General features: G+C 40.1%; 1 protein-coding gene across 1 annotated transcript; it reads left to right on the forward strand.

Moving 5' to 3' along the window:
- Nucleotides 1-6,931: 6,931 nt before the first annotated feature.
- On the forward strand, nucleotides 6,932-25,089 carry LOC135497110 (uncharacterized). Its single transcript, XM_064786828.1, has 6 exons — nucleotides 6,932-7,072; nucleotides 9,314-9,393; nucleotides 9,912-10,054; nucleotides 11,523-11,656; nucleotides 12,068-12,134; nucleotides 19,332-25,089. Exons 2-6 carry the CDS (start codon nucleotides 9,320-9,322, stop codon nucleotides 19,460-19,462), a joined length of 549 nt encoding a protein of 182 aa, XP_064642898.1. The 5' UTR covers nucleotides 6,932-7,072; nucleotides 9,314-9,319; the 3' UTR covers nucleotides 19,463-25,089.
- The last annotated feature ends 419 nt before the right edge of the window (nucleotides 25,090-25,508 follow it).

The raw sequence follows: 25,508 nt of genomic DNA on the forward strand, positions 1-25,508 counted from the left end.
AGCGGAACAAAACACGTCCGCTCAGCCTTTTTTTTAGCAGAGGGTATCATTTATTTCTTCAAACTTTGTACATGAAGGCATGGGCCTAGTTGACGGCTGGTGTTGACTCGGGGTTACATAAGATATTTAAAAGGTTATACATAATTCATGGTGCTTTGACATCGTCCGGTGCCGTCCCGACGCCTATGCGGTAGCTCCTAATGGTGGGACCGCATTCGGTATCGGGACGGCTCCCTCGATCTCACAGTAATATTAGGTTGGGTGATCCTACTGCGAAGACACCACCGAACCGTCTCAGTGTCCAGGTCGGCGACTCACTAAGTGTCGTCCCCCTTGTCACCGGGACGGCTCGTTGCCGTCTTCCCAGCATTTAAACAGTATATTAGTTTCGATACTGTGTTTATGAAGAGGCATTAGTTCCGTCCTCTTTTTTGTTCTAGGCCTAGTCTCATTCTCAATATATATTCTGCTACATACGTATGTATGGGTACAATGCTAGTACGTATGTATATATCTAAAATTTTACCTGTTAGTAACATAAATGCGAATAACAGCACCAATTGAAGAAACGTGTTTTAAAAAACGTGTGAGCACCATAGTTGACTAGTTTTTCATATATATATCTAAACACGTTCTCTTTTTTGGTCTAGCACCAATGGATAATTCTATAACTGTATAACTAAATTTTTGAGTGAACGTGAATGAATAATGTGCTTGCATCAGTAATTTCATTAAGTTAATCAAATAATACTAATAATATAAAACTTTGTGCATTATGTGCTCAATGGCTGTTATTTACAGTTATGTTCACCCAGCTCAGGGGTCGATCCCACCTTGTGGTCTCATTCCGACTCCTGTTTGTGTACCGAGCTAATTTGAAGTTGCCAAAAATTATACATTATAAAATTATATATCCGTGCTATTGCTCTCAAAGGGTTACTATTTACATATTTACATTTCCCGTGCGAGATTTCTACTCCAATCAAATAAAGATACAAGGGTCAAAAACTCTTAGAGAAAAACTGTGGAAAAACAACTGCCCTGTAGTGTACATTTTTATAAATATATTTCAGTTCAGCAGAAAGTGGGGAATCCCCATTTACACGACCTTGACCTTACAGTCTGTTTTGAATCCGTTTTTCAAACTCGTTCAGGCTATTGTCTTGATTCCCCCGCCACACACTGGCTCGTCCCCCCCCCCAAATAACGTGTATTGCAACTTTTTTATGTTCTCTTGTATTCTTATAACTGTATATGTATTGTAATGTGCTTTCATAGGAATACTCGATACCCCAAACATACACAGATCTGATGCTCCACCCGAATGTGTTAAGATATTGCACTGGAACATAAATGGTGCCACCTCTAAAGAAAATGGCCCAAAATTTGAGGACCCTTTGTTTCTAAATCAAATTTAGGGCTCTGATATTGTTTTATTGTCTGAGACCCACTCAATTACCACAGGCCCTATTCAGATCCCTGGTTATAAAACTGTTGAATCCATAAGACCCAAACATAAGAGCCAAACGGGGATCGGGTGGTGTATCAGTCTCTGTAAGGTTAGGCTTAAAGGAACATGTCTCATTTCTCCAGAGCAAGTCTTAAGATATTACCTGGTGTCGTTTGCATTCTACTGCAAACAATAACCATAGTGATATTTATGTCGCAGTAGCATACTTCAGCCCCCTGGACTCTTCATATGCCAATACTGAAGTCAAATTATTCCTATGGGATACCCTACAGGATGAGATTTTGCATTTCTCTTCCAAAGGTAAAGTTCTACTAATGGGGGACCTAAATACTAGAACTGCTTCACTTGATGATTTCATACCCAGTGATGACGTGTCCTTTACGCCTGTTCCAAACTCGTACATTTCAGATCAGTCTGTTGACATTGTTAAGCTGGTCAGGAATAATTGTGATAAAACAGTTGGCCCCAAAGCTTACGTTGACAAGCTCTTGGAAATGTGCTCCGCCTCTGGACTCAAAATACTCAATGGGCGAGTTTTAGGTCATACTAAGGGCAAACTTACTTGCCACAAGTGGAATGGAAGCAGTGCTGTTGACTACGCCATAGCCCACTACTCACTTTACCACCAAATCCAATATTTTCAGGTCCATGACTTCCTGGAAGAGCTTAGCGAACATTGCCCAATCTCAGTAAATATCGAATTTAAGCACTCGTGTAGCGGCTCTAATCATTCTACTGATTATAACTCTAACTTAAATGTATTTCCATCTAATTTTCATGGGACGATGAGCTATCCCCTAAACTATATATGGAAGCTCTTAAAACCCAACCCATTCAAAGTAAATTGGATCACTTGACTCGGACAGTCAACAACCAAGATGTTAATACTAATATTACTGATTAAGGTGAAATCCTCACATCTGCCGCTGTAATTTCATTGAAAGTCAAATCAAGGCGGCCAATCCAAAATATTGGTGCATCCCAAACAAACAAAAACAAAAAATGGTTCGATAGAGACTGCACTGAAATGAGAAACTCTCTTCAAAAATTAGGAAAACAGTTAATCCAGGACCCAAAGAATCCCTTTATTCGTGGTCTTTTCTTCAAACAGAAAGCTGTTTACAAAAAAATCCTGAAACTTAAGAAACGCCAATCCAAACAGGCTATTATCGATAAATTGGAGTCGTTTTCCGAAACAAATCCCAAACTCTACTGGAAAATGATTGATGATTTAAGGAATTTTGAGAAAACATCCAATTCCGATGGGGCCGTTCAAGTCCCTGATGATGTTATGGTTAGCCATTACAAAAAACTACTTGCCTGTGAACCCCCCCCCCCCCCGCTGCCCCCTCCACTATGATCAATGACATTCAATCTATGAAGACTGAGCCGTTCTTCTCTGAACTTGATTATGCAGTTAAAGAGGAGGAGGTTATTAAAGCAATCTCTCGTCTAAAAAAGGGCAAATCAGTTGGCCTTGACCGAATTAGTAACGAAATGATCAAAGCTTCCAGCCCCTTCCTAACCCAAATATATACAAAAATCTTCAATCAAATCCTAAATTGTGGCTAATTCCCACTGAGTTGGTGCCGTGGTCATATAATTAATATCTTTAAAAGTGGTGACAAGGCTGGCCCGGCAAACTACCGAGGGATAACTATAAACAGTTGCCTTTCTAAAACCTTCACTTCAATCCTCAATACAAGGCTCGATCTATGTATCAAAAATAATTCCTTGTCTAACCCTTTCCAAATTGGCTTTAAAAAAAGGCACGAACTGCTGACCATATGTTTATCCTGCGCACCCTCTTTGAAAAATATGTCCGCGGTAACAGAAAAGCCCTTTACCTATGCTTTGTAGATTTCAAGAAAGCTTTTGATAGTACATGTATTTGGCATATAGGCCTTTATTTCAAATTATTACGTTATAACATTCAAGGGAATTTCTTTAGAGTGGTTGAAAATAATTTATGTACAACCATGGTCAATCCTGTATAAAAACGGGAAATCATTACACTGACTCATTTAAACTTACTACTGGGGTTAAACAAGGAGAAATCCTTAGCCCAAATCTCTTTAACCTTTACATAAATGACCTCCCAGACTGTCTCCCAGTGGACAATGACACACCCTTTTTAGATAAGCAGGATATCCGTTGTTTAATGTATGCTGTGATTTTGCCATCTTCGCACTCTCTCCAGCCGGCCTTCAAAGGTCTCTTGATAAGCTTGGGGAATACTGCAATCAGTGGCATCTTCAAATCAATGTTAATGAAACTAAAATACTTAAATTTGGTGGAAACGGTCATAAATATAAGGACAATTTCTTCATTAACGGTACTCATATTGAAAATGTATCACTCTATAGATATCTTGGGGTCCTCTTCAGTTCCTCTGGCTCTTTAACTATCACCAAACAAAATCTGGCAAGTAGAGGAAGAAAGGCCTTATTTAAACTAATCTCATCCATCCGAAACTGCAACCTCAATCCATCAACTGCTTCAAAACTATTTGACCAACTGATAAAACCCATATGCACATGGAGCTGAAATCTGGGGCCCTGAGAATTTCTTTAAAATGGGCCAATCCCCATGGGATGCCATGTTTGGTAAAAAATTGGATCTTTCTCCTATTGAAAAACTTGATATGTTATTTAATAAATTCACCCTTGGGGTGTCAAGACGTTCCCCTAATCTTGCAGTTACAGGAGAACTAGGTCGCTTTCCAATTTTCATTTCCATTGCTATGGCTACTCTTAAATATTATATTCATGTACAACAATCTGCCAATGACTTTCCATTGCTTTCCCACGCACTGAATGAGTCTAAAGAAATAGATCGGAAAAACACCTTTTCCTGGTATTCCTTTGCTAGAAAACTATCTATTCAACTGGGATCCAGTCTTGACAAATGTAATGTCAAAACCATCAAGTAAGACAAAGATTTACAATCTATTGGAAATCTAAAATGGTGGAAACCCAAAAGGATGGAGGCAAATTGCTCCTTTATTCCAACATTAAGAGCCACTTCCTAATGGAAGATTATCTAAATGAAATTAAGATAAAGTCCAAAAGGGCAAGATTTACTAAGCTTAGAATTAGTGACCACAACCTTGAAATTGAAAGAGGACGCTATTCACGCCCTAAAACCCCCAGAGATGAAAGATTTTGTAACTTTTGTAAAAATGATTTAAATCAAAACATTATTGGGGACGAAATCCACTTTCTCCTTAGCTGTCCCAAATTTAAGCTTAACCACTCTCCTGTCTTCACTTCCAGACAGGGTCCATAGGCTGGACAAAGAGGAACAGGTCTTCTATATCCTTAATTTCTAGTGGTGAAACATTAACCCAAGCAGCCAACTTTATTTATGAAGCCTCTACATAGCTATCAAAACTAAAACTTCAACTTAATAGATGTTGTCAATACTTTTCCACATCCTGCCTGCTTCCATTCCACTGTTTCATCTTTTGTAATACACATATTTTATAACGCATTTATTTTGCTGTTAGTGTTATATGATTTCTCTGTAGATTCTAACGCTTTTTTTATTATCATTTGTAGTCACGTCACCTCCGCACGCTGATGGTCAGGGTACATTTTCTAAGACAGATCCCTGCCTGTTTTACTTTCCTCTGCATCTTCTCTCTATCCCGCACCAGTTTATTGTATTTTCTAAACCTATATGAATGTAATATTCATCTGGCTCAATAAACTGCTTTGAATTTGAATTTGAATTGAATTTATAAATTCCCAATGCACCCACAATGTTGTCTATTCCCTTGCAATTTGCAAATTCCGGACACCATATGTGCTCAAAGTTTATGTTTGGCCATCTTTTCGTTCAAACAAATTTGTCAACGAATTCAAAACAGGCTGTACAGTCGCACACTCATAAAAGGCGTGCTTCAGAGTTTCAGTTTGATTGGAATAGCATCTCGAACAATTTCTCTCAATATTCGGGAGCCCTTTAAAAATACTTTTTACATGCAATGCTCTATGAATGAGCTTATAAAATAATTCCTTTTCATTATTGTATAGAATTTTGTTACTCCATATATTGCTCCATATTTTATTCCAGTTAATATTGAAAATGTTGGCACACACCGTGTGTGGGATTTTAGGCCCACTTTTCATTATTCTCCCGTATAAAATAGCTGCGCTGATTTTAACCCAATGTGGGCTTGAGAAGGATTAAACCAGAATCAACTGAAACAATAATGGAGGAATACTTTTGGCTAAATGCAGAAATAAAATACAATAATAAAGTATTATATGACCCAGCAGGGATCCTCAAAATTAAAGATATCTGGAACAGCGAGACAAAAACATGAGTAGATTTCAAACAACTATGTGCAAAATTCCCACCATTTTTCAGAAATAACAATGTGGGCATAAGAGAAATGTTTCGGAAAACCCAAAGGGACTGTCTGAAGGAGGATGGGTCGGCCTTCTCAAAAAATGCTAATGACGTAGGCCTACAACATGAGACAAACTTTCTCAAAGCATGGTATATGGTAACAAAAAATGTATGATATGTATACATGGAAAGTAAAACCTATCAAGTGAGAAAAATCGATGAGAATACCTCAAAATGGTGGAAAACCATTTGCTTATCAGATTTAGACAGAAAAATCAAGCAGTTGCTATGGAAAACTTACCACAATGCTTTGTCTTTGGGAGAAAACCTAGTTGGTTTGAATATGAAAATGGTTTATGCGTCTTTTGTAATGCCAATGAGGAAAATATGACTCATCTTTTCCTAAAGTGTGAAATTGTAAGGAGATTTCTAGACTATATTTTGAATATATTTACAATAGGAGGTCCTTTAGGAGACCAAGGTTTACAAACCAATTGGGTCGGTACAATCAACCCAGACCATTTTTTTGCCTTAGGTATGTGCAGAAAGGTTATGGGACTTAAGAAATGTTGCAAAATTCAAAGGTCTTAAACCTGACATAAATAATTTCAAGTTAAACTTCAAGTACTTGATGAAAAGTAATTTGGAAAATTTGTATTTGTATAAAACCCGATATTCTGGGAAAATTTGAAGAATTCGAATTTGAAGAATTGTACCTCGTTAACCATGATTTCTTGTCCTTGGACCAAGGAAAGATATCTATCAATATTATGTATGAGATCAACATGTAAAATTTACTGTTTGATATATTACCTCACAATGTTAGAGATTTGCTAACTCAGCTAACTCCTAAAGGCCGGGAGATCTGTAGGCTCTACTTTTTGAATAAAAAAATAAAAAATAAAATAAAATAAAATGCAATGAAAAGTCTGCTGTCTTCTTCTCTGGATTCATATGAACCCAGAAATGTATGGATTATGGTGCCAATGATGAATGATTAGGCCTCATACCTCGTGTCGGTTGCGCGGGGCCTATTTGACGCTGCCCTTGACGCCGTCCTCCGCACTGTGTAGTGCCACCTTCGGTATTTTCGACTGCGTTGAGTGAGTCTTTCGTCAGACATGCCAGATTTGTTTACAAATGGCTGCGATTGCCAGATCGTTATTTGCCAACTAAATCGTTCCTCTAAGTTAATGTAACTACTTCCGAAATAAAGAGATTCTAGTTGAACGCAGGTTATTTGAGGTACATTCAGATGTGACGGTCTTGGTGACATTTGTTTGGAATAGTTTCGACGTCCAACTATTGCCGTAGCCAAGGGCCGCGTGCATTGCCATCATAATCATTCAGTCATTGCATGGTAGGCCTATGACAGCCTTGGCCGATCGGCGGCGATCCGAAGCCGTCTGTCATTACGAGTTCTCTATCATAATGAATCGACTTTGAACTGCTAGTATGTGAAGCAAACAAAATATCTTTACTTGAAAATTGCTGTCACAGCTGTGCATCTGACCTGATGACACCCGGCCCTCCTTGGGCTTGGCCCTGGCTCTGCAGATGCAGGCATAAATTTACTACCATAAATATAGTTACTGCAATAGGCTTTTTGGAAGGAGTGTAGAATCCCCCGTCAAAAGTAGCGCAGTAAAAAATAAAAATGAAAATAAAAAATATAAAAAGTAGTCCCGGAATCAATTGCACTGAACTGCAGAGCCGTAGGGGCATGGAGGTATTATAATAGGGGATGAGGGGTGGTCGATTGGTAGGGATGATCGAGGTGGATTGATCGATTGGTCAGATGGTCAATTGGTCGGGTGGTGGATTGGTCGGGTGGTGGATTGGTCAGGTGGTGGATTGGTCGGATGGTGGATTGGTCGATTGGTCGGGTGGTCGATTGGTCGGTAGGGGATGAGGCCGAGGGGCGGATTGGTCGATTGGTCGGGTGGTAAAGTTGTCAGGTGACCGGCAGCGTGCTAACCTGAAAGTACCGGTAGTGGAAACCCCGTCGCTCCGGTCTCAACATGTTTATTGGCGTCAGTCTCCTATCTGGACCCGAATGACGTCATCCGCTCTGGGTGACGTCACTACCCGACCAATCGACCGCCCGACCATCCGCCCAATCGACGAACTAACTTGACTATACAACCGATTCACTCCTGAAAAAAAAGCGGAGGAACTTCCGACGGGGGATTCTACACTTCTGCCGGCTTTTTTTAGCCTGTAGCAGGATTTTGCTTCTTGTAGTTTTGTACAGTTTATTTTGGGTTGTTCGTGGGCTAGGATTTGGATTGATGCTATGAATTTCACTCTAGATATGGTAATAATGGTCGATTTTGTTACTCGAAAGAAGCGATTTTGTTGAGGCAGACTGTTCCATGTGTTGGTGAAATGTTGTCCGAAAAAAAAAGTTTCTACTAAGTGAGGTACGTCCCTGCCGCGGGTTTTAAGATCTTTGTGGCATCAATGTTGTATAAGTTGTGCGTCAACTTGTACGCTTCGATTAAGTCCCCACGGAGTCCCTGGTACTAGTGGACCTGTGTGTTTGAGGTGTTCTTTCTAAGATAGGTTCTTCATTCCAGGGGCGAGCTTGGTGGCTCGTCTCTGGATGTTTTCAATTACTGTATATCATTTTGATAGTGTGGTGCGGTCATCCTAAACAGCGTCCACCAGCACCCACCAGCACCCACCAGCTGGGTATATAATGACGCGAATTGTGATTTGGACTGACCAAGCGCTAGGGTTGTGTAAAGAAAAGAATGTGTAGTAAAAGTGTTTGGAACAGATTGAAATAAAACTGAGAATAATAAGTGCGAAAATTAAGACTGAACTGATGTGGTCTATGGGCTTGATTTATTGGATGCCTGTGCCTTGCTGTAGGAGGCTAGGGTAGGTGAATTCACTGTTCTCTCAGCCAGCTCGTTCCATGGTCCGAGTCCTTGGAAAAAAAGAATACTTAAAATTATGGGGTTTCTGTGCAGAGCTGGAGGAAGCGAATATTATCCCCTGATTTTTCTCAAGATGCATCCAAACAATGTGCTCCCCAGACAATTTTGATACTTAACTTTGTATCTAAACAGGAGTATGCTCCCCAAGAAAATTTAGGATGCGATTGCCATGTATATCGGCGTTTAAACAGGCGTGCGCTCCTGGCAGAAAATATTGAAAACCTAGAAAGTAATAGATGAGATTCTTGTTATCTCGGCATCCAAACAGGAGTGTGCTCCCGCAGAAAATTTTGAAATAATACAATAGACAGCCATATGATTTGATCTATTTCCAAGCATCTCGGCTTTCAGTTGTACAGGAGTGCGCTCCCTCATACAATTTTGAAAATGTATAGAGACACTATTTCCAAACTACTCGGCATCTAACAGGATTGCGCTTGGACACTTGGATGTCGGACTTTCTCAAGGGGTTTACTTGCAGAAAAACAATTTATACCTAACGATGTCATCATTTAAACTGTTGTGTTTCCTTACACTACAGATCAAGATGTGGTTCTACCTTTGGCCTCACACAGTTTACCACCTGATGAGGTGGTTCCCACGAAACAACAGAGTCAAGGCGTAAGTTAATCTTGGGCAGACAAATGAATATACCAATGTATAATCTCCTGAGTTCTGATAGTGCTTGTTGTTGTTGGAGATTGAGAGATTTGCTCCACAGAACTCTGTCAACAATGATGCAAACATGCATTGATTGATTTGCTTTGCCGCTGCATTTGCGCAATGCAAAGTCCAGCTTTCTCGGATTTTCCATGGGATTGCTGCCTATCAAAAACCAAATAGCGACTGCAGACTGTGGCAGAGGTTAGCTCGAGCAATGTACTATCTATTTTACTGTATAGAATTAGTTGACATTTTGTCCCTGAGCTGTGGAAACTAGTAATAAATGAAAGTTGTCAGTAACATTGTGTTTGTTGAATCCGTCAATTTCGAAAAGTGAAGTGTCCTAAAACTTTCTCGTGTGAAATCCTCCACTTGTTCAGATGACAACAATGTTCCTAAAAGTGAGTATTACCTTAAATGATATGATTGTTCTAACAAAACCTGCAGATTATCATGCAAGATCTTCTTTCTTCCAGGAGAGTTGTTGTGATCCTGTTCACACTGGCACTGTTGGTGCCACAGTTTGTCATTCTGTTCCAGCCTCACACAGGCAGGTATTGTGGAGGACATCTGCTTGAGCTGCTCATCACTGGAGTTGTGCTTTCATTCCTTATGGCCGGTAGGTAAATGTTTAGAAAATAAGTAGTTGAGTAATGAAGGTTACAAATATGTTTGTTTGAAATGTTTATTTTGAACGTCGATCAAACCGCTGCACCAGTCTGTATGTTTTCAAAGAAAATTACTGGCTTATATACATGTACTCTTAGATACTGAATCTGAATTCAACATGCTAAAACGATGAAAGAAAATAAGAACCATTTATAAAGATGGTAAACCAAGAAATATTTGTTGCCCTTTGGTTTTGCACCAATTTGGATGACCTCGTACTTCCGTCTCGACTACATCAGTCATGCGGAATTTTGGATCGTGAAAATGCACTGTTTTCTACCTTCAGAACACAATTAAATATTCTCATCATGCTGATCATAATATCCTGAAAGGACAGCATGAAGAAAACAATGGAGATTACTGTGGTATTCACTGTAAGTCCACACTCCAAACTAGTAAATTTTGTGTGTGGCTCTGGCGGTTTGCTATTGGGTTTTTCTATTTCGCACTCGCAGCCCATAAATTCCAAAATTAGCTGTTTAAAGGACCATTGGTATTATTAAGGGCAATATTACCCAGCTGTCGGCTGCCCAGTCACCTCCTATTATACATGAGAAGTTCCCATCAACAAATTGCACAAAAAAAAGAAAAATTCAAAATCTCACTGAATTATCGCGCTATTCCGACGTTGACTCTGATTTGACCCGTTTAGCTCTCCATGCATCGACTCTTTCCACGTGGAACAATGCACCAGTAAGGTGTTCCCTGGAGCTAGGAACTACCCCTTGACGTCATGGTGCTGGTATCGATTTTCCGACGCCACGATGATGGCGCTTGATAACACCGCAGTTGCGACGATAAATAGAAATGACGTTGCGTCTTAATAGCAGGGTGACGTGAACTCGGATCTCGGTGTGCCTCCACGTGCTGGGAAAGGAATTTCGCGCCAGGACTCGCGCGTACTGAAAATAACGAATAACACATTTCTCTACTATCTAAGAGCTGAAACAAAATTGGAAAAGCATCAAACACGTTCAGAAAAATAGTTTACTGATGAAATAGGAGAAGAACAATTATGCTCCAGTAGTAATCCCAATGGTCCTGTAAATGTAACACAAAACATGCAAAAATAAAAGGGACGTAAATATTTTTCGGGTTCACAGTACTTATGAGATTATTGAATCACAACTTCTTTTCGGTATTCTCAAAATGTGATTGTGAGCTGACCTTTGTATGAAAAGCTGACTGACTTTTAATTAGGATTTTTAAGCAGAGTTTCCTTCCCATGCTTAAGAGTAATAATAGTCTTAATCTACATTTGGTAAAGGACAAAGCTATTAACTGCACACCCCCCCCCCCCAAATTTCAAAAGCCTAATGTAGTAAAGACAAGTATAGATTAATCTATTCTTGGTAACAAATGTACTGCTTTTGAGTGGGTTCAGTTGAGGTGGCTTATTTAATATTATTTCATTTAAGGTTTCTCCATCATCTTCTCCATCATGGATCCAGTGGCCAACCAAATTAAGATTGCCTTCCATGTGTCTGGTGTGATCAACTTGTTGTATCTTGTTTCTTGTACAGTTCTTTTCTTTACCAAGTCAGCTGATTGTGTAAGTATTGCTGATGTCTCTGGTTGGTGCCAGTTAATTCAAATATCTGGATGTGTAGAGTCTTGGTGTTGAATATTTCAGGGAATTCAACTGGAAACAAAAAAGTAAGGTCTGCTTCTAATTTTAGAGGATGAGTTTTAAAAATGATGATAGTATGAGTTTCTTGCGAATGACTTTTCCATGGAGACATGGACATGGGCCATAAAAGGCCATGGTCCAAGAAACCTGGTTTTGGTCCTGCTCACTAAAACTTCCGATATGAAAGGCTGCCATTTCTTATACCGGTAAACAAATTTTATGGCTCTATCCCTATTGGTGATGTTATGTTAGTGCAAATACTATCACACTTGTAACTTCAAGTCTGTATGATAACTTTAGGACTCGCTGATTGTGTCATCAATTCTATTTCAGCTTGTAAACACACAAGAGCTTTACTACTACAGCTTGGCCATGCTGACACTGTCTCTCGTTGCAGCTGGTAAGTTCTTGCAATGCTGCTGTGATTAACCTATCACTTAGTCAGGATGTCTTTATATGAATTATTGACATATAGACGGTGGGCTTTGAGTTTGCAGTGGCCAGTCCTTAAACAAAAGATAGTGGTTGCCTCTTTTCTGTATATGAGTATTTGGGTAATATCACAAGAAATAATCACTGTATGATTTTTAACTCAGCTGACAAAGTCAGCGAAGCTGGCAATATTACTAAGGGAATGGTGTCCGTCCTTCCTTCCGTCCGTGTCACTTTTGGGCATTTTGTAACCGTAAGACCTAGGCACTTTGTTGATGCTGCTAAATTAGGAGTAGCCCAAGGGGAACTCAGAAACCAAAAATCAGCACGATCCGACCTACATTCGGCGAATGAGGTCATCGGGAAGTTTAAACTTCTTTCCTTTATACCTCGGTCCACAGAGGAAATATTGTTTTCAAATCTGGCCGAATATTTTTTAATAATTTTTCATTTTGACTTGTAGTATAGTATATTAGTATAATTATCACCGCCAGTTGGCGCTACAGGCACATTTGACTGATTTTTTTACCATTCAAAAGCCCGGGTTATGACGTATAGTTGCGCAGTTGTATTCTGCGCATTGAATTGGCCAAGGAACCAGGCTAGTTTCAGCATACTAGGCTACCCACTGTGCATGACCAGTCTTAAGATGGAAGATTGATTTTGAAACAAGTAACCAATTTTCTGCTAAAAAGTAGTCAAGTAGGCGATATTATCACTAGTTCCTTTCAGTGGGTAGTCATAAGGTCTTTAGGGAATACTTTCAGAAATTAGTTCTTGAAAATTTGGCCACAATTCTGTGAAAACGATATCGAAAGTGCACGCTCTGTTCGCGAGAATTCCCACAGTATGTGCAGTGAATCGGCATGATTCCGTTTGCATATTAGTTTTTAGTACTACGATTCTTACATGAGTAAAAAGTAGACATTCCAAGCAACACAATAATGTTACTCCCATAAAAATTGATTCAAAATTGACGGAGCTACGGCATTTTGTTCAGCAATTGGCAGCACTGATAAAATACATTGCATGCTAATGCATGCCAAATGGCACACTTTAAAAAGCGCTCATTGGACAACTTCTTGCATTTCTTTATCTATGATAGATAAAGAAACGCAAGATGCATACTCCCGAAAGGTTGAGGAAAAGCTCCAAACTGAAGAAAATATGACCCCACAAGAGCAATGGGATACCATCGTGAATGCATGTTTAGAAGCCGGGAAAGAGACAATAAGCAAAGAAAGAAACAAGAAACAAAGTGAAAACAAACTAATCAAAGAACTGTCAGCAAAACAAAAGAAACTCAGAGATGATCGAAATGCAACAACAGATCATGATAGACGGCGGGAACTACAAACAGAAAGATACGCAACTCTCAAACAAATCCACCAACTACTAGCAGAGGAGGAGAAACAGAAGATTGAAGTCAAATTAGACGAATTAGACAGATACAAAGATGATTCCACTAAGATGTATCAAGTTATAAGGTCACTAAAATCGATCGAACCCCAGAAGAAAATACTGGTACAGGGAGAAAACGGTTTAGCCACAAACGAAAAAGAACAAGCCGAAATCATCACCAAATTCTTCAACCAAACCTTTTGTGTAGATGGGGAGCTCGAAATACCAACAACACCCCCACAAGAAATGACGATACCTTTCACGACAAAAGAAGTAGACAACGCCATAAGAAGTCTAAAGAATGGGAAGAGTCCTGGATGTGACAACATCAAAGCCGAACTATTAAAGTACGGGCCAAAAGAACTAAGTACAAGCATAGCCAAGATACTTAACGACATAGCGAAAACAGGAACATTCCCAAGTGAAATAAAAAGAGGCATACTCATCCCCTTCCGAAACCAGGAAAACCTCAAGGACCACCAGCTAACCTATGACCTATCATCCTCCTCTCAATGATCAGAAAAATACTTGCCATCTGCATGATCCGAAGAACCGCCGAGAAAATCAACACATACATTCCACTGAGTCAAGCTGCTTACTGATCCGGTAGAAGCACCACTGAACATGTCTTCGCATTCAAAATATTGGCAGAAAAAGCCGTAACATCAGCAGACTACACCATATACACACTCATTCTAGACATGAGTAAGGCTTTTGATACCGTGAAGAGAGAGACCCTGTACCAAGATCTCCGTGAGATACTCCAACCAGACGAACTCCACATGATGTCACACTGAATGTAAAAGTCGGAAGCGAAGTAGGAGCAGAAATAAAGACTAACATAGGTGTCCCACAAGGAGACTGCGCCAGTCCAATCGCCTTCACGCTATACCTTGCTAAAGCCCTAAAACCAGAACGGACAGATAGGCACTAGAACACAACTACGCACAAACAGTAAAGACAGCCGAAGAACTCCAACCAGACCATCTCAAAGATCACACTTATGCCACACCCACAGACACATGTGTGGAAATAGACGAGCAATATGCCGATGATATCAGCTGGATCACCACAGCCCAACACAAAAGAACAGAAAAAGAGAAGATCGTCCCGAAACAACTCAAGAAAAGAAATCTAAACGTAAACGAAACAAAGACTGAGAAGCATACCATCACAAGAAACGGAAATAATGAATGGAAACGATGCAAACTGCTCGGGAGCCTACTAGACACAGAAAAAGACATAAAACAAAGAAAAGGTTTGACCATCAGCACCTTCAACAAACTCAAGAACATCCTACAACCCTCCAAAATCGATCTCAAAACCAAACTCCGAGTATTCAACACCTACCTCCGAAGCATATTCCTCTACAATTCAGAACTATGGACCCTAACCGCCAAACTTGAACAAGAAATTGATGCCTTCCAACGTACCCTACTAAGAAAATTACTGGGAATTAGATGGCCACAAAGGATTTCAAACGAAGACCTCAATAAGAAGACACAACTAGAACCGTGGTCCCAAGACACCAAAAGAAGGAGACTGAGCTGGTTCGGCCACTTGCTTCGATTGAGTGAAGACACCCCAGCCAGGAAAGCCTTAGACCACGTGGGCGACCAAAGCTCACGTGGCTAAAACTCATATACCAAGATCTGAAACTCCAACCAAACCATGACATTCAACATTTGAGTATTCTGGCTGCGGATCGGCAGCATTGGAACGGTGTGATAGAGGGCGCCATGTCCAAATAGGACGAAAGCGTAACGACGACGACATTGGACAACGTAGGGAATCACCAGAAATGACGTCATCGCTGGTCTAAATCTTCTATTGGAAGGGGGACGAATAAAGTCACACTTAGAGGCGTTGGATCGCCTTGAAATTTTGCATGAATGGTGGTGACACCTTACCCTGATGCAACGTCTTGGTTTTGTTCAAAAAATTACTTCAGCGGAGCAGTAATGAGGGATTTTTGATCGGACACTATCAATTCTCCTTACCACCCACAGTTCTGAGCAAAGCCATTGCTGTTAAGTTATGCAGGGGCTTAATCAATTACCTGCACTCCCTGTGTGGTGAATGACATTACCTTTTGAACAAATTACAAATTACAAATTACAAATTACAAAAGTTTATTGAATCCGTATAAAATTTACATTTTACATGGGACGAAAATACAATAAACAGAGGTGCAGTGTAGATAGAGAGTCAGAAGAAAAGAGAGCAATAAGGTATAAAAGTAATCAATAATACAGAAATTACTAAAGAGTGCAAGAGAATTGGTGGGCATTATTACAATGATTGCAGCAGTATTTTTAATAATTATAGAGCTTTCCTCACCTGAAATGCTAGATAACAGAATTTACCAGTGAGGCGAGCTACATTGCCTTCAGCAGTTAAAAGATAAATTAATAGATTTCTATTTGAAAGTTCATTTGTTAACCCAATTCGAGTTTTGTTCAAATATTTATCACGAAGGTTAGAGAGCAAAGGGCATGAACACAAAAAGTGAGTCTCATCTTCAGTTTCTTTGATTCCCAATGATAAACAGTGAGGGCACCATCTCTCATCCCTGGGGATAATAGGACGAGAGTAGCGGCCTTTCTCGATTAAAAGACAATGATTACTCAGTCTTAATTTGGTAAAATGGGACCTGGAAAGAAAGAACAGCTGGCTGTAGGGGGATGATTGGAACAGCCGGTATACCTGCTGACCTGCTGAACCCAGGTTAATGTTATTTTCAATCCACGATTGCAGGTCACCTGATTTTCGAGATTTCGTGGGAAATGAAATTGTAAACAAACGCATGTGTGCAGTTCAAATGTAAACAAAAATGTATTTTTGGTACTGTTGGTTGCTGGACTTGGGTTTTCTCGCAGTTAGGAGCTGGGGTCAAATTGGTGGTCTATTGTTTATGGGTGCTGTTTTAGTCAGAGCGAGCCCTTGATTATGAAGGGATTTTCAAATCGCATTCTGTGATAATGACGTCACTGCAGCTGCTGCCCTCTATTTCCCCATCGCTGAATTACAGGCAATGTCGGACAAACGTGCGGTTTCGTAATGGATTTAGGCTTTCTAACTAGGGCAGTTAGATTCAATCTGGCACATATCCGAGTGTTGGAAATACAACATAATTGTTCAGAATATTTCTCTCTGACTCTATGGTATCATTCATGCTAAGGGGCCTTGTCCAAATTATTCGCCGAAATTCACCGGCGAATTTACGGCGAATTTTTACAAGTTCGCCAAAATTCGCCAAAACCTCCTCAAAAATCGTCAAAAATTCGCCGGAAAGTTCAACAGAAATCGCCTAGAATTCGCCATAAAATCGCCATAAATTCGCCGAGAATTCGCCACAAATTCGCCGGAAAATCGCCACAAATTCGCCGGAAAGTTCAACAGAAATCGCCTAGAATTCGCCATAAAATCGCCATAAATTCGCCGAGAATTCGCCATAAAATCGCCACAAATTCTCCGGAAAATCGCCAAAAATTCGCCGATAATTCGCCATAAATTCGCCGAAATTCGCCTTCAAAATCGCCCAAACTTCGCCAAACATCGTCAGAACTTCGCCAAAATTCGCCGGAGACTTTCGGCGAATTTAAGGCGAATTTGTGGCGTTTTTGGAGCGAATTACGGCGAATTTCGGCGAATAATTTGGACAAGGCCCCTAAAAACAATGCAGGGTCAAAGATAATTGACTTTAAAATAAGCTCAAATGCGTAGAAATAAGTGTCGACGTCTGACAGTCACGTGACTAAAACGTCATCAATATCTTATTCAAATGACCTTGTGAGCTATAAATAGTAACTTCGCGGAATGCTATTAAGGTGACCATGGTCTTTTTATGTGCTCACCACAGCTTTCAATACTTGATGTATCTGAAGAGGCGCGCTGAACCTGACATGGCCTTATCAAGGAGCTGCTCACGGTGCTGAAATTCTAGCTTGCATGTCGACTAAGTGCCTTGCCCGTGACATTGCTAATGCTACATGTAGGAGGAGCACGCATTTTAAAGTTATAGTAGTGATAGTACAATTGGTTCGAGCCATTTGGAAGTCGACATGTGAAGGTCTATCTGGGTTCTCCTTCTTCTCCGTATAAAAAGGGGCATATTGCTGTCAAGGAACGAGGCATATTGACATTGCCTCATCATCTCTATCGGACCAATTGATATACTTTTATATGCACGCATACATCACGCCATTGCAGGGTCCGAGTCTGTGGACAATTGGTTTGATTAATTTGTCTCTTTGATATTGCTCCTTTATTGCATTAGATTTTCATCACAATTCAATCTATTCAAGATATAGCCAATTTGAACCTGTCTGCGCCACGGATAGATTGGTTCCCGATCGACTCACTAGGGATACACAGCAGAGCACAATGCTAGTAAAAAATAGATTGGTTCCCGATCGACTCACTAGGGATACGCAGTAGAGCACAATGTCATTAAAAACGACCCTTTGTAATGTATTGTAAATTCCAATCACCTGCAGGACAGGTCAATTTCTCTCAATAAAATTAATTTTGTTGACTCCTGTAATCTCTACCTTATTAAAAAAAAAAGACAGCGGTGTTAGTCCCAAACTGGTCATTTCTATTTATTTTGACCTTTGTTAAATCAGGATACCTCTCAATTACAGACAGCATTTTGTATCCTTGTGCTGTACAACCCAGCCTGGACATACTACAGTTGTCCATGGAGAAGTCACATCCTCTCTGACACTTCTTGTCTGTAAAGCTACCGATACAACATACTGAACTAGGGATATCTTCCGTTGCCTCCTGTAATATTTACATACCATGGATGATTAGTTCAATCATATTTCGTCCAGCTGGCAGCTCTGCATTGGAAATTTTAGTGGTATAATGTGTTCTCTTTACCTTCAAACAGTAGTATAAAGCCGATATTTACCACTTTACACCCTCAGTCCTGTGTTATTAGGTCATCCAGCTGAGTGCCAGGCCCTTGGGCCTCTTGTTAATTTAGGTCATTGATTAATCTGAGCATGATTAACATAGTGGTTAAAAATATCGACCTTGACCCAATATCCATGGTCAAAGTTGTTAAATTTTCTAATACAATATTATCCAGTCGCTGACCACAGGTGAGCACATGGTCCCAGGCCATATTTTTTTTAATTCCTTCTGAGAAGGAGATTACAAACCTGATAAATGTTATGATAATCCAGGATCCTCCACAAAGTATTGCTCGTGTCATACAAGATTTTAAACAGACGTGCAGTGATATATTTTGATTGCATGCTAGTGCTACAATCAACGGCGGATGCGACTTTCGAACCTAGTCCAGCTTTCTTGAAAGAGAAATCAGATAGGTTTTGGAGATCGACATATACTGAGATGTGGAATCTTATCCCCAAGCATTTGAAACTCTAAACATTGACACTTTCAAAATTTCGTTCATGACTCTGGGCTGTTTACATGTATTTGGAGCAGAGGGGGATTTGAAGGCACATGAAAATTGAAAGCGTGAGGGGGTATCCCCGTCATGATACTGAAAAGCTTTTAAAATTTGGGAGAGCAGACAAGACCATTTTCTACTGGCTTTAGAACTAATTCTGCTGGAGTGGGGGGGGGGGGGGAGTCGAGAACAACCTAGACATGCCGCTGAGACTTGCTTGTATCAGGATCACTTTGGTTGGCTTGCACCTTGATCTGGCCTTGGAAAGTCAATATACAAGTGTTTATTTATTAAGTTATTTATATCTATCAAATCTAACATTATGTTCTACTCTTTCAGCATTGCTCCTGGTTACCATACCATTCTGGATAGCTAACTCCCTCCACAAAGATAACATTCTCAACATGAAACAACGTGACGGTGTGTGTTACGAGCCGGTCAGGTGTTGTCAGTGCATCTGGCACATCTAGGAAAAGGCACAAACAAATGAAAAACTGGGTGTAACGTATGTACCGAAGTGAGTGACAGAAATTGGGTGCGAAAGTTTGAGGTGCAAGTTACATGAATTTACCATTGCTCTGCACCCATTTTAGCAAAGTTTTTCATAATGACTAATGTGTCAGTTGGTAGAAATATTTAATGACAATCACATAAACGTGCATGTGTATAATAGTTCATGGTGAAATTCCAACCAAAAAATTTCGCTTCTGTCTGAATTGTTCTGATATAATTTGTTGTGGTCCATTATTAGAATATTTAAAGGCCTACGCCGTTTGTTAAAAAAATTTGAATTTGTAATTGAATTTGAAAAATTTCAATTGCATAAATACATACTGAATATAATTTTCAGCATTGCCTTTGTGTAGACATATATACAAATACTATAAATACCAAGTTTCAACAAATTCATATTCATAATAACTGCACTACGGCATTGTGTATTAGTGGATTTCTATTTAACTAGACCACAAGTACATTGTTTTTGGAATGACTACATTATTAATGTCTGCATTCCCTTTTGTAACATTTAATTCAGACTTTTTCCTTAACTCTTTGAGACTGTTGAATGGCATCGGTCGTTTAAGGTAAATCAGGCACCAGTAACGTTGAACGACCTATGCCATTTGCATACATCACTTTCAACATACGGTTTTGTAGTGCTCGGCACTGTCTGAAATCAATCTGAGAGACATCTACAATTATTCTTGATTACTAACAGCTGTGTTATAATATTTTTTCTTACTATGGTTGGGTGTATATGGTGGTGTCAGCTAGCAGAGTAAGTTAAGATAGCGATAGTGTCTTCAAAATGTTAAAACCCATTAGAAATTGATAACCAATGTGCAGGTGTTGCAGCAGAAGTTGGCGTGAAGTTGAAGTAATGTAGAAATGAGGTTAACGTGATTTTTCACCAACTTGAATGAATGAATGAATATAAGAATTTCTATAGCGCCTGAATTAAAAGAAAAACTTAAATTCTCAGGCGCTTTACAAAGCAAAACACTCCCTGAAAAGGTGTTGTTTCAGGAGAGTTTTGAAAATGTCTATGGAACCAGCAAGCCTGATGTTGGAAGGTAGCTGGTTCCATAGAACCGGTGATGACTTGTAAAAAGAACGGTCACCAAAGGTTTTGCACTTAGTGCGAGGGACCACCAAAGTTGGAGCAATAACAGAGCGGAGATGGTAGGTGGAATGGTGCCTCAGTCTGACCATATCACACAGGTACGCAGGTGCGACTCCATGTATTGCCTTATATGTAAATAAAAGCACTTTGAAAACAATCCTGTATTTAACAGGAAGCCAATGGAGTCGCATGAGAACCGGTGTGATACGATCAAACCGCGGCACCAGACACACAACGCGAGCTGCAGCATTAAAAGTGCACGCTGCAGTCTGGAGAGTTGATGTGTAGAAATGCCATATAGAAGGGAATTACAATAATCAATGTGAGAAGTGACAAAGGCATGAACAAGAGTGGTGGTTGACTCGGGACTGAGGAAACGTCGAATTTGGCGGATCTTATAAAGACCCAGGAAAGCCTTGGAGCAGACCCTACTAACATGGGTTTCCATAGACATGTTTTTGTCAAAGTAAACACCAAGGTTTCGTACCGATTTGACAGGTGAAATTGAGGCCTCCCCCACTCTGATTGGACCCATATCTACCTTCTGGAGCATTTGTCTAGAACCGATAAAAAATGAACTCTGTCTAAAGATCATTGATGAGGAGCTCGTTCTCGATCATCCACGCACGGACATCAGCTACACATGCTTCTGTTTCGCACATAGCTCTCTGCTGGTTAGTAGATGCCAAAGGACGGAAAGACATATAGAGCTGATTGTCGTCTGAATAGCCATGCGCATCTGGAAAGTGACGTGAAATGATGTGATAAAGCCTTGACATATAGAACAAAAAGAGGATGGGTCCAAGGCAACTGCCCTGTGGAACACCACAATGGAGTGAAAAATGCTTAGATTTGCTACCATTGATGACGACACACTGCTCTCTATTAGAGAGATAAGACTTCAGCCACTGAAGGCAAAGGCCAGTGACGCCAAAATCTGTCTCCATGGTTTGAAGCAATATGTCTACTCTACATCAACCGTATCAAACGCGGCACTTAGATCTAGCAAGACTAGCAAGCAGACTTCCTGATTGTCCATTTTCATAAGAATGTCACTTTGAACCTTCAGAAGAGCAGTCTCTGTCGAGTGGTTCTTGCGGTATGCGGACTGGACTGCTGGTAGTGGGGCAGAGTTATCACTGTGGACCATTAGCTGGTCAACTACTACCCTCTCAACAAGCTTAGACACAAATGCTAAGTTGCTAACCGGCCTAAAGTTGGAAAAGGTCCGATCAAGTCCTGCTTTCTTTAACAAAGGCGATACCAGGGCACACTTCCATTCAGTAGGAACTCGAGCATCCTGTAGCGAGAGATTCACGATGCGAGCGATGACTGGTAACAGAGAGTCAACACATAGCTTAAGCATCCAGGTTGGGATCGGATCGAGCGAACAGCTCGCGCTTGAGGACTTCATGATCAGTTTTCGAATTTGCTCGTCGGACACTGTACTAAAAGCATTAATTGACTTCTCTGCTGTAGGAGCGGAGACAATGGGACAGTTAACTGTGACTGCCCTGATTTTGCTTTTAATAATGTCAACTTTACGGACGAAAAAATCACCGAAGTCATTCGCGAGTACCTTGTACTTTTGTCCTTGCACATGCTGTATTGTCTGACGATCACTAGAAAGTTTTGCTGTTCAAAAGATCGTCTGGAGTTTCACCATTGTCCACATTGGCTAGACTTATGTTGTAGTAGTCCTATTTTGAGCTGTAATGACATAAGCATGTTTTTGTTTGTTTTTAAGTGGCAGTGTGGTTTGAAATGACTTTTTTTATGTATTTGCCTTGATTTCCAAAGAAACCAATTTAAAATTTCATTTCCTATAACATATCAAAAGCCTGAGGAGACTTTTGAAACCATGTTTCTATTTGTTGGTAATACATTTATAGGGTCAAATCCAACTGTTCGTGATTTACGTGTACATCGATGCTTGTGCTCCTGTACAGACCTTCATTCATGGTCCAATGATGAAGTCATTAACAAAAATTCAAACCCCTCTTATCTTCTTAAGAATTGTGTTTCTATGGTCAGGTAGGCGTACTCTATCCCACAACACATTAAAATCATTTGTAGCCTGCATGTATAATAGCAGTCACTCAGCTCCCGGACTATTCTGTCTTGCTAAATAATTCTATAATCTCTTTTGCCTTCCTAAGGCAGCTAGTCTTGGTAGTTGATAAAGCTTGGAATCAGTGAAACCATGTAACCAGTGATAAACCTTGGAGTAGTCAGTACTAAACCGTGGAATCACTGTGCAAGTTCCACGTGAAATCGGGCGCGTTCCTTCCACGATTTATACCCTCCCAACTGCCAATCTCGTCCCAGCTGACTTTATTGATAGCAATTTGCCAGTAGTTCCAGAATCAACCTTTTTGTGGAGGATAACGTCATCATTGAATGCATTGGAAATGTGTTGTTGTCATTAAAAAATAAACTTATATTCATGACGGGCCGCCATTTGCAAATGTCTAATTATTGCTCTTCGATGAAAGCAAAAGTAAGCTTTTGTGATTGTTTTGTATTCCATATACTAAAATAAAACGTTTTTATCAAAAGAATCATTTGTATATATAATGCTCTGATAAAGCTTAGTAGATATGACAAACATGCACACGGGAATCACTAAAAAATGTGTCCGCTTAGAACTGGTTACATCACGAAAATATCTCTACATCCCTCGATGTGTACATGAATATGTACGAAATCGCTCACAGCGAAGGAATTTATTCACATTTTTCTTCTCCAAACCCGGCTATAACCTTCGGTAATAAACCTTCATCTACGTTTCTACGGATAAGTGCCAGCCGGTGCTGCATGATGTAGTCAATCTTCTCTGTATCACCCTGTATGATCACACCGCTCCGTAGTTCAAATAGGCCCGTGCGATGGCGTAGTAAGCGGAGCGCTGATTGGCCCATATTATGGGTGTGTGGTGGGCGTGTCGTGACGTGCATGCCTATATTTGGGAGATCAGTAATGTACACTGGAGGCGAGGTATGACTGGGTTGTTCTAAAATATATATTATTGAATCGGATATGCGACTGATTTCTAAACTATCGTCAAATTCCGATCTGATCATGTAAAAATAAGCTCCAAATATTGATTCGTAACCACCTTAGGTTCAAATGGCATTATTTCATGTTTTTATGCATTTTTAGGACTGATTCCAAGGTTTATCACTGGTTTCAAGGTTTCACTGGTTCCAATCTTTATCACCTACTGCTAGTCTTACGTTCAACTCATCCAGGCTGGCCTAAACGATGGCTGTCAATTTCAAATCTAGTGAACGCATTAAGCATTCTTATGTTATTGAAAACTGCCTGTAGTTTACACCAGTATTTCATTTGTACATTTTTTAGTCCTTGTGATGAAAAAGTATTCTTCCTTTACTGACGGTAAAGTATTATTTTGCGAAGCTTATCATGATTTCAAGAACATATATTTTTGTACTGCAGCTGTATCAAATGTCTTTCTGGATTACAATTTGTTGTATTTTGATACAACACATTGTTATAAAACCCTTTCACAATTGAAATTATGATTTTGAAAAAATGTCTGATATTTTTAGCTCACCTCTTAGCAGAGGTGAGCTTATCCCATACCGTGGCGTCCGTCGTCCGTCGTCGTCGTCGTCGTCGTCGTCGTCGTCGTCGTCGTCGTCCGTCGTCGTCCGTCGTCCGTTAGCACGGCACGTTTCGTAACTGTTAGAGCTATTGAGTTGAAACTTGGTACACATGTACCCTTATGTAATGACACCTTGGAGACCAAGTTTCGGTCCGATTCGTTTCATGGTTTGGCCACCAGGGGGCCAAACGTTAAAAGTAAAAATATGCAATATCTCCCTTAATAGTAGTCGGGAAATTTTGAAAAAAATATGGTAGGTACTTCTAGCAAAGGTGCATCATATATCCTCCGGGTTTTTGATTTGACCTCCTTTTCAAGGTCACAGAGGTCAAATGGTGTAAATTGGCCGTTAGGATGTAACGATGGCACGTTTCTAAACTGCAATGACTATTGACACCAAATTTGGTACACATTTACCCCTTAGTCAGGTGATCTTAGGGACCGAAGTTTGGTCCAAAATGATTCACCACTTGACCACCAGGGGGCAAAATCCAAAAACCTTAAAAAATGTGATTATTCCTTAACTTCTTGCCCGATTGCCACCAATTTGATATCATTGGTACATCTAACCACCATACAGTATATGTCACACAGGTTTTTAATTTGACCTTCTTGTCAAGGTCACAGAGGTCAAATGGCATAAATTCGCCGTCAGGCCGTAACTTTGGCACGTTTCTTAACTGCAATGACTATTGATCACAAATTAAGTACACATGTACCCCTTGGTCAGGTGATCTCAGGTACCGAAGTTTGGTGCGATCTGATTTGCCGTTTGGCCTCCAGGGAGGGGGCCAAATCCTAAATTCTTCAAAATGCCATTATTCCTAGTAATGACTTGCCTGATTGGCACCAATTTTATATCATAGGTACATCTAATTCTAACAACCATTCAATGTGTCACCAGGGTCTTCTTTGATTTGACCTACTTTTCAAGGTCACAGAGGTCGAATGTACTGTAAATTGGCCATTTTGGGGAAATTGTAATTGCTTGGACCTACATCAAACCTAACACTACATGACACAATACCATGCTCTTTATCCATCTTTCCTCCACATGAGGTGAGCACAATGGCCCTGGCCATTTCATTATACCAGAAAAAAAGATTTTGGCTCTGATCTCAGAGAAGGAGGCTTGCCACTGTATATTGTAAAGAGATGATAACTCTATGGCTCCTGTACATGAAGTGACTTAATTGTCTATCATAATTGGTAAGCATGCGCAGTACAACAGGTACATATAAGGATAATGTATGAGATGATACAG

This window comes from Lineus longissimus, chromosome 12, assembly GCF_910592395.1.
Source record: "Lineus longissimus chromosome 12, tnLinLong1.2, whole genome shotgun sequence".
Lineage (NCBI taxonomy): Eukaryota > Metazoa > Nemertea > Pilidiophora > Heteronemertea > Lineidae > Lineus > Lineus longissimus.

Bases quoted from the DNA above. Each gene is read 5' to 3' on its own strand.
- LOC135497110 (XM_064786828.1), top strand. From the start codon at position 9,320: ATGTGGTTCTACCTTTGGCCTCACACAGTTTACCACCTGATGAGGTGG. The intron at 10,055-11,522 runs GTAGGTAAATGT...ATTTCATTTAAG, and splicing joins GCTTTCATTCCTTATGGCCG to GTTTCTCCATCATCTTCTCC. The intron at 11,657-12,067 runs GTAAGTATTGCT...ATTCTATTTCAG, and splicing joins TTACCAAGTCAGCTGATTGT to CTTGTAAACACACAAGAGCT.